Source organism: Zootoca vivipara, chromosome 2 (assembly GCF_963506605.1).
Source record: "Zootoca vivipara chromosome 2, rZooViv1.1, whole genome shotgun sequence".
Lineage (NCBI taxonomy): Eukaryota > Metazoa > Chordata > Lepidosauria > Squamata > Lacertidae > Zootoca > Zootoca vivipara.
The window spans coordinates 78,120,672-78,133,151 of record NC_083277.1 but is presented as its reverse complement, the minus strand read 5'-3'; the positions used below and the strand labels follow the sequence as shown (position 1 = coordinate 78,133,151).

The window sequence follows — 12,480 nt, the reverse complement described above, 5'->3', positions numbered from 1 at the left end:
TGTTAAATGCTTTAAGCAGGTTTAATTGTAAATGATGGTTGTGAATTCCAAAGTACACCAAAATATGTTTCCAGCCAGTTCAATAGGGTCAGGATGTATGCATCCAGTTGCACGATTTTAACCACTGCTTATCCAAAAGCTTATTTCTGCATAGTGATAGCCATCATAGAATCACATGTGTATTTCAGTGTATGTGAAAGCAAAGCCAAAATTCTATTGTTATACTGTATTGCAGTGATTGGGGTGGGCAGCTTGTATCTATATAAGACCATTTGGGTTCTTTTAAAACTTCTTCTTCCAGGGTCTTTCTGGAACATGTCAAGTTAAATCAGTTTGTACTACCTCTGCCCAACACACATTATTTGTTTTGACAGCATCAATTTGCAGTTTGTGTCCTATGGACCCCTTCAAAATCCTGGCTGGTAATAAAGATATAATGTGACATCAAAATTAGTCTAGTTTAACATAAAAATTAGTTTTTCTAAAAAGCAATGTTAAAATAAAAGCTATTGGGATGCACCAGACTCCACAACGTTAACTTTATTTTTTAGAACAAAAAAGCACACATAGAGAGCAGTGCCAGTATATGTTTTGTTAGGGGGAAACAAACTTGTGACATGTAATTTGGGGAAAGATACAACCCAATAATTAGGCAATTCTTACTAGGCTACCAGGAAGCCCAGGAGAAAAGGAGGAGCCTAAAATGTCTAGGCTCAAAGCTAGATAGCGAAAAAGACAATCACGGGAATATAATGAGCACAGAACGCAATAGCTTTGTAACAACGAGACTATGAGGCTTACATAGCCCTTTGCTGAATCTTTTCCACAAGCTATGATAGCTTGGCTTCGAATCTTCTTATAGGTTTTTTACCTTTGGGTTCAAGCAGAACTTGACTTTTTATTTTGGATAATTTACCCCTTACTGCCTGGGAGTTTTCAGTTTTCCTTAAAGTTCATAAATCCTCCCCTTATTTTGAATTGTTGACAAGTGACCTTGAGTCTTTACGAATGCAATAAGTTTCTTTTTCCTTCTGAGGAAACTGATAGATCATTTACAGTGAAATGAGATATTTTTAGTCGGCAACTCGTTAAGGTTTTTTGAGTTATCTAAAGGTTTCTTTGAGTTATTTATGTTTCTTTGAGTATTTATACATTAGTTAAGTTTAGCTTCACTATATTCTTCACTTTAATTCTAGATATCTCATTTTAGGGATCTTGCACGGTTTAGACTTGTTCTGTGCTCATTCTAGGTTCAAAGCTGAGCTTATGGTAAATAATGGAAGTACAGTGGTACCTCCGGTCGCACAGGATCTGATCCAGAGCTCAGGTCGGATCCTGAGGTGTGCATAACTGGAGGTGCCGCTTCTGCGCATGCACGCGTGATGACACCCGGAAAAATACTTCTGGGTTTGCCACATACGTATCCCCAAGGATACGTAACCAGAGGTGAACATAAGTAGAGGTACTGTATATTCCTGCGTATAAGACTACTTTTTAACCCAGGAAAATCTTCTCAAAAGTCGGGGGTCGTCTTATACGCCGGGTCGTATTTCTTATATGGCGAGTATATCCCAAACTCTATATTTTAACTGGAAAAGTTGGGGGTCGTCTTATACGCCCAGTCATCTTATACGCCGGAATATATGGGTACCACTGTAGTTCATTGTAATCCAATCCTCTAATACAAATCTTTGCTACCACGGACCACTTGAAATTTGTTGAGGATCTTGGAAGACCAAATTATTTTTCTGCCTAGTGTAGCAATTGTGATTCCATAGAATTTAAATCGTAATACAATAAAATACAATATAAGAAATAAAAGAAGCAATAAATACATATTTTAAAATCAGCACTAACTTCCAATGCAATGGAAAGCCACAGACACTGAATGAAGCTTGTGGATGACTGGTGGTCAATGGACCACAGTTTGGGAATTCCTATTCTAATAGGCAGTGGTGGAGTTAGTGCTACAGAAACCCCACCAGTTTATATGTGTGAAAAGTCGCAGTTCACTAGGGGTTTTTTGCCCTCATTTAGTTTGTAAAAGGATTTGAATGTAAAGTAAGAGAGTGTATCTCTAAAAGAAAGGGTACAAGGATAATACTGGAGTAAGTAAATATTAGATGTATTGATAGAGTGAGTGGCTTGCTTGAATATCCTTTTTCTTCTTTTGTAAATCAGTGAGCTTACAGGAAAATACTACTGTTTGCTGATTATTATTATTATTATTTTGAAGATAATTAGTGAATACAAAAATAATCTTTTTCAGAAACCTGAAATAAACTCATTTACCTCTTCTAGAGAGCACATTAACAAAGAAGGGGGAGGATCGCTTATGTCCTTGCTATAAGGTTGTGCTTAATTAAAGCTACTAAAAAGAACTCCAAATGCAAATTGACCTCATTAGAATTATTTCTGCCCTCTGACTGCAAACTGCTCATGCAGGCAATATTTCAATAACACATCTCAGAAGCTGACTCAGTCTAGCTGTGTTAATCCATACAACCATTTACTTTAACTGCTCAGTAAAAATGTAAAATGAATACACAATGACTGATAATAACTGAGGCAGCAATATTTAAGATTTAAATGCAAAGTCAGATAGTATTAAATCAGTATTTAAATTTTACAAAATAAATTATTGTAAATGGGTGCCTCAAAAACATAAGTAGGAACAGGGAATTACATTTTTCATGTGATTATACACATGATCTGGCAATGTCAAAGTTTTACCCTCCAACACATTTAATGGAAATGTATGTTTTTGAAGGGTGTAAGAATGATGCCTCAAACCTTTTCACTTTGCTCTTTTCAAGCTTGTTCATAGCTGATCTACTGCACCTTCAGCAGCACTTTAAAATTTTAATAGGGTTTATTTTCCCTTCATGACCACAGCAAATTAGGACCATTCCATGAGTAACGATGTCTCAGAGCCAATCAGATACGGCTATGCGTTGGCATCACTGAGGGCACTGCCTTACTCTGAAGCTATGATATAACTCTTAGTTATGCCAGAATGCACACTGGAAAGTGCATTAAATCATGGTTCCTATTGAGAGCAGTATAATGCAGATCTGCAGTCAGGTGTGCATTCCAACAGTTACTAATTTGCCACATGGCACTGAGAAGGTTTCATTGCCAAAGTGCCGCACAGAAAAACAGGGAACACTGGTTTGGTTGCCAAGGCAAATGGGACTTGTCCTCTTTTTACCAGCTGAAAATGTCCTTCTGAGTGTCCTTAAAAAGTAATTGCAAATTAGAGAGGTGCTTCTTTGAGAAGAACAAAAATGTTCGTGAAACTCTCCCCTGACCCAGTTCAGCTCACCTTTAGATTATATAGTATATTGCCTAAATAATAATTTGTCTTGCTTACTGTGACATGCAAACTGAGCCCTGAAATTTACACACATTTGGGTCAAAGTTGCCATTTCATCAATCTAAATTAATTTGTTATTTTCGAAATAATTGCATACAGCAAGTGTACAGCAACCTCAGGAGAAACAAGGATTCCAGTGCCAATTTTCATCATGGTTGCTTATTGTGAAGCCAATTTTCTGAAACCTGTGAGAATTCCATTACTCTATGCATCACTTGATAGAGCTGACCATTTCATAATGCTGTTCGGGATTTGAAATGTAGCTTACATATTTTAATGCAGTGACCATTAAAATAGATAATCATTTGAGAGAATAATGAAAACACTATAATGAAAAAGTTTTTCAACCACAGTGTGCTATGTGAGGTGCAGTTTTATTTTAATGGAAACCAGTATGGGGCCATGCAAGATTTCTGTTCAATTGTTTGGTTCCCAATGATGTTAAAGGGAAAATTCTCTCTATTTCAAATTAACAGGTAGTATATAAACAGCAGCTATTATCCAGACAGTCATGGGCGTACCCAGGATCAAAACTAGGGGGGGGCAAGGGGAGGGGCCAAGGCACGGAAGGGGAGGGGCCACAAAGTGGGCGGGAACAGCGAACAAAGTGGGCGGGAACAGATGCTTTTAAAATGTTCTTAAAATAGAACATTTGATGAGCGTATCTGCTGGTGGCTTAAGGTTTGCGGATTGCAATAGATGTGTGTGGTAGAGAAGGACATATGTTAATGCAAGACGAGTAAAGACAGAGCACAGCATATATATACTGTATATAGCAACTCCGTTGGGAAAACGGTCTCTGCTAGGATTATATGGGCTGCGGGAGGTTGTGTGGCGGCCAGCCTGATCGCAAACGGGTTACCTCTTACTACGTAACAAGACACGTATCGAAGTATTGTCGCACCGCAGCATCCCTTGGAACAAACCTGCCCCTTTATCCCTAATTGATGTCTCACAAAAAGATAGCCGCGGTTCTGCCGACGGCGTCTTAATTATTTTGCTTTGGGTCTGACAACCGCGTTGCAAAAAGCGGGGATGTCTACCGGGAGGAAAGGAAATACGGGGCTTTGGGGGAAGGAGGCAGGAAAAGGTCTGCGTAGAGATAATGGAGGGGGCGGTGGAAATCCCGCCAGTCTCGCTGGAGAACCTGCGCATCCCTGCAGTGCATCTGTTGAGTCAGCCCCGCCGCGTTCATCGAGGCCGATTCCGAATCCGTGCGCGCTGTGCACACAACCGTCGCCTTGCAAACCCTGAGCCCGCTTGAAATGAAGGCACTGCAGGCAGGCACAGGCAATGATCGAGCAGCTTTCGAGAGGGGGGCGGGTGCCCAGTACCGTATTTGTGGGGGGTGGGGAGAAGGAAGTGGGTGGGATGGGAGAAGCCCTCTCACCGCGTTGCTGCAAAGGAGGCGCGGGCTCTGAGAGCAGAACTCAAATCCGCAGCGCCTTGTTGCAGGGAGGAAGCCTTTTGGCAGCGCTCCTGACGCTGTAGGCTGTGCGAGGAGGAGCGTGGGTTCCCCGCTCCCTGGTTCCCCGCCGCGCTTGGCCTTGCCTGAGGGCGCGCCGGGGAGCTGGAGGGAGGGTGCGGCGCGGCGCGGCGGGAATGGCGAACTCGCGCTCCGCCGGGCTGTGCTCCGCCTCTGCCCACCAGCCCTGCTTCTAGAGTAGGGCAGCTGCCCTAACTTGCCGCATGGTGGGTACGCCCTTGCAGACAGTACAGGTCTCTAAATCTACAAACTGATTTCTCTAGAATCCTTTCAGCTTCGCACTTATGACTTTCATCAGCAGTAATGACAGAATACTGCAACATCAGTCAGCACTCAGTTTCTAGTAATGTTGTAAGCTGCACAGTTTTCTCTTCTGAATGTGCCAGACCTAACTATATGATGCAATAAGGATTCAAAAGAAATGCAGTGGGGAAAAGGGAGTTATTCTTCATTACTGTGAACTGCAGCAAAACAGAGTCCTGCCCCCACCCTTCATTAAAGCACATTCCTGCATCCCTAGTAGCATAAGCATTTGGTTGCTGAGAAAACTATGGGCACAAAAGAACAAATCATGGCTTTCCCCACAACAGGCAGACAAGCAAAGCAGCCTATATTTTTATTTATTATTATTATTATTATTATTATTATTATTATTATTATTATTACTACTACTACTTTCTGGAAGTTGTCACTATATATAACACTGCTGAAGCAAATTGCCTGAATTCTGTATCAGGCATTGGTGAAGCATCCTATAAGATTACATGGGGTCCAGCCCACATAACACAGTATATTGTACCGTCATGGAAAAGTGATCATGTCTACAGTGTCTACAGTCTTTCCCAAAACAATAGTTAATATGGTGATTGGACTACTGCTTTGGACAGGGGTAGGGGATTTTGTTGGACAACAATTTCATCATTCTTGACTGTTGGCCATGCTAACTGGGGGCTGATGGAAGTTGGAGTCCAGTAACGTATGGAAGGTCACAGCTTTCCCACCTCTGTGAGGGACAGAAAAATGTCAAACTTGGTGCATAAAATTACAAAGTGGGAAAATAGAATTGTTTTATTCTTTTCATAATACCAGAACTTTGAGTCTTAGCAACAATAAAAACCCCATCATAACACAATAAATACATGACTTATGGGATTAAACTATCATAAGAAGTGATGGTGGCCGCTAGAGTATATTTTTTAAAGACTTAGATGTATTTTTAGAGCTGCTATCAGCCAGGATATCTAACAGCAACATCCATGTTCAGAATAATATATTATGAATACTAAATACTGGGGATAAACATATTAGGATCTCTTACTCACAAGTAGGACCCTGGCAGAGACACATGCCTGACTGGCATGTTCTCTCCCTCCTGGTCGATCGTTCGGGAGCTTCAAAAGCATTCTTCAGCCCGAACATCACAGTGACTGATGCCAACTGACATCAGCACACTTATGGATTCACAGAGTTTGCGCAATTGCGTAACAGAACTCAGTAGCACAGCATTTGGCTAATCTACGTTTATTTACATATAAACACATACAGAGCACTGCAACATGGCTCCCTCTCTCTCTAGCATCAGGCAGCAAAGAGAAGAGCAAAGGACAATAGTCCCACTACAGGAAACATCGTCGCGTCCCACTGTGGAATGTAAATATACACTGTCATGTGATATACAACAATCCCATGAATGCAAACACGGGGAATGAATCTCTAACAAAACAATGTGGCTTTATTCCCTGTAAGCTCCCTAGATGCTTCTGGATAGCCACTGCAGGAGATACGGTAATATGCTAGACTAGATGGGTTTGATCCAGAAAGACTCTTACTCTGTTCTTCAGATTGGGTTTGGGGAAACACGCTAAGTGTGAAAAAGAGAGTAGCTAATATATGAAGGTAAAGAGAGAGATGTGTAATTAGGCAGCAGGGAAAGAGTAACTAAGAGATGTGGTGAAATGAGAGAACTGGAGATAGAAAACTGCAGTATGGGATGTCTACCATGGAGTGGAGAGAAATGGTGATATTAATAGAAATTGCTTGGCAGACAAATGCAAAAAAGTGATCCCAATATGACTTTGACCCATGTACCTCAGCAACCAATACATCTTTGACATTGCCAATTGTATTTTACAATGGTGACAATTCATTTTATTTTTTGTTTAATTTGTTCAGGACTTTTGAATGCTGCCTGATGACTGGGTGACTTACAAATAACACATTTAACTGTGCATCAAGTCATATGATATGTGGGCCAATCATCCTCTCCCAAACTGATCTAAACTCAGGAGTGAGGGCAGCAGTTTCAGTTCATGATTAAGAAAGGAATCTCTGGGACCAATTTCAGAGAGTGGCATTTCTAAGGCTCCTGGCAGTTATGTTGTAGCTTGTGTCCAATGCTGTTTAACATATATGTGAACTGGTTTAACATCTATGTGAAGTGAAGTCATTTGTGCAGTCTTTCTTAATCTTGAGCTCCATAGATTATGTTCGATTACAATTCCCATCATCCCTAACCACTGGTCTTGCTAGCTAGGGATGATGGGAGTTGTAGTCCAACAACATCTTGATGCCTAAGGTTGAGAAAGGCTGCTTCAGTGTATTTGGAGAATTGTGTTGCCACTATGCTGATACCACCCAATGCTATTTCTGTTCAACATCTGAGTCATATGTGGTTGTGCAAGTCCTAGGATAGTATTTAGAATGAACCCCAGCAAATTAGAAGCCTTGTGGGCAAGTGGTTTCCAGGTCTGGGATATCACTCAGTGGCCTGTTCAGGCATTGACAACCCTGACTCAGGCATTGAGAACTGCAAAAATGCTTTATGTGATGTTGCCCTTAAGGTTGACCGGAAACTGTAGCAGGTGTAGAATGTAGCAGCTAGGCTGGTGAGTGGTGCAACTTTCTACCAGCATGCAACATCTCTATTAAAACACACTGGGCCAAGTTTACAGTTTTGCTATTAATTTACAAAGTTTTAAACAACCTACATTTCTAGATTCCTTGATACCAAACTTGAAAGCAAATTTAGCCATACAATAACATATTTTTCCTCTGGGAGTTCAACGAGACCTAGAAGTATTCTCTGGAATACAGAATTTCAGCATGTGAATCTATAGTGGGAAAATGTGATGTGTTTCTACATTACCCTGGGTACACAAATTCATTGGGGGGTAGGCAGATGATCCACAACATTCATTTAAAGCATATTCAGCATAAATTTGAAGCATATGGCTTCTCCCAAAGAATCATGGGAACTGCAACTTGCAACTGCTCTGAGAGGGTGAAACTACATTCCCCACTTTGGGGGAAAGTAATGTGATTTAAATGTGTGGTGTAGATCTGCCCTCAGTTTACTACTGCTGGAGAAAGAGTACTATTTTAAGTATTACTTTAGCATTTTCCTATGGTGAAACTCTACCTGCTGCAGAATGAAATTTTCCATCTGTCTGTGTATCCATTTCAGTGTAACATTATTTAGGACCTGTTGCAGTTAAAGATTTCCTGTTGTATGGATATTCTGGAACTTTATATACAGCTCTAATTTACTAGGTCTTGTTAGATGTATGGCAGGCTTTTTATTAAAATGTAATGTATAAACACGCATGATTACATTTTAATAAAAAGCATTTCAGCTGAACATGTTTGTCACACAGCGGATGCGATTTTCTCTTGGCAAATGGAAGTTTATAAATGCAAGGCTCCACAGCATTCATTAATATGCTACTAAATAAATCCTCCCCTTTATTATTGGAGCTATGTCAGAATGCCAGATCAAGCCAGTCAGAGAGAGAGACAGATGGGATGCCAGAGAAACTCTCTAAAACACTGCATCAGCTATCGGCAAAAGCATGCTATCCACACATCAATATTAGTTACTACTCTGAAGTTTAAGATGGAGGAGAGAGAGCTAGAATATTAGATATAGACCCTGTATAAGAAAGCAGATGCACAAGTATCATTTGCAGAATGAAGCATGAAGCTCACCAATGCAGTGAAGATGACACTTCATGCAGTTCACTTGTTGAAAAGGTATTCAACACATTTCAGTGATATATACTGCAGACACTAACTCACCTCACATACCACAGAACCAATCAATCATATATTTCAAGTAATTTTGAATTCTAAACATGTTCACATGGAGAAACTAACAGGGAAAACCTCTACTACTTGACTGCCAATTTTCCCTTTTTAGTTCCTTTCCACAGAAAACCACATTCTAAAATGAGACACAAGCAAGAAGCTGCCCTCGCCTCCTGCAAATCTACTTGATAATTTAATCTAATTGCCTGTTATTTTAATCATTTTGTTAGCATCAGAGTAAATAATCCCATTTTACTTTCCAATGTTTCTCTTCTTTTTTTTTAAAAAAAAGTCAACCAGCAGGGATAATTAGCCTACAGATGATTATGTAGGGAATACATTTTCAATAGCTTATTCAAGTGGGCAATTGTGAACATGCTCCCTTCATGCTTAAAAAACGGCACAGAACATTCAATATTTAACTTATTAATGTCACCTGATATATTCAGAAAGAACAAGAAGGTAGCAAAAGACCTAGCTATTGAAATTACACCATTCTAGATGTCTTTCATTTCTAATGAGGCATTTAAAAAATCTGTAACCACACTTAAAATAAAATGCAAAACTGTGCTATAAAGAACTTGGGAGAGGAGATTGAAAGGCAAACAACAGTCCCACCTCCCAAATTTTGATAATTTTCTATCCAAATACTTGTACTTCAGTAGCTCATATTGAAATTTATACCCATACTCTGAGCCACGAATTTGCATCTGGCGCTGGTTGGTGGGCCTCAGCATTTTAGTTGTGTTAAAAAACTGCCCTTCTGAAGGCTGCCCATCCCAAGCAATTTAATTTATATCGCCAACCTTTTATTGTAAATGAAATTCTTGAAAATATGGCTTACAGTTCTGTCACATCTTTGGGGACACCTTTAGGCAGGAAACGCAACCCTTTGTTACTGCAGCGAACTACTGAATCCACACAAGTGCATTGTTCTGGACAACGGGGTGAAAAATGACAGCTGCTTTCAATATTACCTATGAAGAGTGGGAGAAAAGTGCAAAAACGTAAGGTCAGATAGAGATGAGAGCAACCTGAGATCATTCACTTCTAAAATAACAGCTCACCTCTTATAAAACTGTGATATCTCACTAGTAATCATAAATAACTGAGTAAAATTTTAAGTGTCTTCTGAACACTGTATGGGGAAGAAATGCAAGTTTGCTCAGTCAACATTTCATGCCATTGTGCAGTTTTTTTTAATCTTTCTTCTTCCATAAGTAGGTGCCTATGCTGGATCAAAAGTCCTTCTGTGCCTATAACACAAGTCGGATTCACCCTTAGTTACATTGCTGAGGCCTGGTTCACACATGCATTTTTTGTCACTCTATTTGTCTATTTAATTACTGTATTCTTCATTATCGGCAGCTAAATGTGTGACTTTGAAAAAAGCATTTAATGTGATGTGAGATATCTCAGTTTTCATTTCTTGGTACAGAAAGTATTGATCTGATGTGTAGAGATCTTTCCTATTACAATTAGTTCAAAAGGGTTCTAGAAGGTTTTTTCTCTCACAACTTGAACATTAGGAGTTCCAAAACCTAGAAGTTATATTTTGGTTATTTCTGCATCAGGAAGTTTTTAATGATAGATGTTTTATTATATTTTACATATGCTGTAAACTACCCAGTGGCTGGGAAAACCCAACCAGATGGGTGGGGCATTATTATTACAGTCATACCTCGGTTTGAGTACGCCTCGGTTTGAGTATTTTCAGTTTAAGTACTCCGCGGATCTGTCTGGAACGGATTAATCCACTTTCCATTACTTTCAATGGGAAAGTTCGCTTCAGGTTAAGTACGCTTCAGGTTAAGTACAGACTTCCGGAACCAATTGTGTTTGTAAACCGAGGTACCACTGCATTATTATTATTATTATTATTATTATTATTATTATTATTATTATTATTTCTAGATGCTCAGTTTTAAAGTGCAGATATGTAGTCATGAAACATTACTTAAAATTCATACAGGTGTCCAGTTCAAAAGCAGTTATTTCCTTTACTATCAAATAGACTAGGGAAAACCTAGTCCATATGAGGATGCAAGTTCAAGAAAAATTCCACCAAGCAATACATTTGAAGGGAAGAGGTAAGAGCATGTTTATCTATTAATGTGAAAAAATGAGTTGCCTAAGAAGGAAGGATTTTGAATTATATTGCCAAAACCAAATTTCTGGATGCATTAGGCACCAAGATAGCAATGTTCTCCTATTGCCAGGCCAGGTCTTTCAAGCTACTTAAGATATAGCTAGTAGTATAGATTTCACCACAAACTGCACCAGGGCCTCATTATTCTGTTTCCAGAAACTGTTCTTACCGTCACATGTAAAGTCCTGTGTAGCCACATCCTGAATAGGAATTTCCTTCAAGAAAAATGGTTTCTGGCAACGTGGATTTCCACTGACGATCCTCCTCTTCCTTAACCATTTCCCCAACCATGCCAAGTGGCAGTTGCAGTTAAATGGATTAGACAGCAAATTACTGGATGGGAAATGAGGTAAAATGTAGTGACAGTCATTGCAGAAATCAAGGGATGGATTTTTCAAAAACAAATTGGCAGTCAGGCAAAAGAAGTCTGTTAACTATCTTACAAAGGAAGCTGTATGTCCAATGGCTGCATTTTCTTTTCGAAAAACAAGACACTTGAGCAGGAAGCAACTGTTCATCACTTAGTGTGCTTTTGTCTATGCTCTGCCACTGTTCCCCTTATCAGACACTGACAAATCACAGCCTGCAGGAAAGTACCGTAGTCAATCTGTAATATGTTTCAACATGCCACTTACCCGGCTTGTACTAAGGGCCAAACTAAAAATGACATAAAAGATCTGTGAACAGGATCTCTTATCAATTTGTTTTTGTTTATTTTTTAAAGAAAAAAGCTACAGGGGTGTCCAACTTGGATCAGTACTGCAATGCTGGGGAAAGGAGACATTCAACCCATTCCTATGTATTTTCCCAATTTAAATCACCCCCAAAGCTTGTATTTGCCTTATGGCAATAAAATACAGGTAACCTTTAGTATGTGTGTTAAAAAATACTTCAATATAGTTTCAATCCAGCTGTTATACGCCAACAGGAATTCAAGCTAACAAATCATGTTAAAAATATATTGACTGATGGTGTACAAAAGTCTTCCAAATCCTTTTTGGCTAACACAGGGTTTTTTATTAGTAAAATTGGTTGTACACATCATATATCAAAAGCATAACGGAAATGTACCATCAAGTAAGGTTAAGAGCAGTGAGTAAGAGACATTTTTTTATAAAAAAAACACCTCACAGGTGTAATTCCACTACTAGAGTTCAAGCCCGGCAGTATGCAATGCATTAATGCATAAAACTTCAGTGACATTTTTATTGCCAATAGTTGGGAAGGAAGGGATCAGCATACAGCCATACTAAGATCCTGGGATTCTAATGGTTATGTGAAGATAAGCTCAAATACATCATAAGGGGGGCATGTGACTGCCAGACTCAAAAGCCACAACTAAAAAATAAATGTCAACCTGGTCCCTGGATTTCAAATCCCTATACT

The 12,480-nt window shown here is 39.5% G+C and overlaps 1 protein-coding gene across 2 annotated transcripts in view; it reads right to left on the bottom strand.

Annotated features, from left to right (window-relative positions):
* The window catches only part of SLIT3 (slit guidance ligand 3), a 414,666-nt gene that overhangs the window by 73,240 nt on the left and 328,946 nt on the right, over nt 1–12,480 (bottom strand). For both annotated transcript variants that reach the window (XM_035105174.2, XM_035105175.2), the window contains exons 19-20: nt 11,264–11,427; nt 9,790–9,922 (exon numbers count right to left, since the gene is read on the bottom strand). In XM_035105174.2, coding sequence (XP_034961065.1) covers nt 9,790–9,922; nt 11,264–11,427 — 297 coding nt within the window. The remainder of the gene's footprint in view (nt 1–9,789; nt 9,923–11,263; nt 11,428–12,480) is intronic.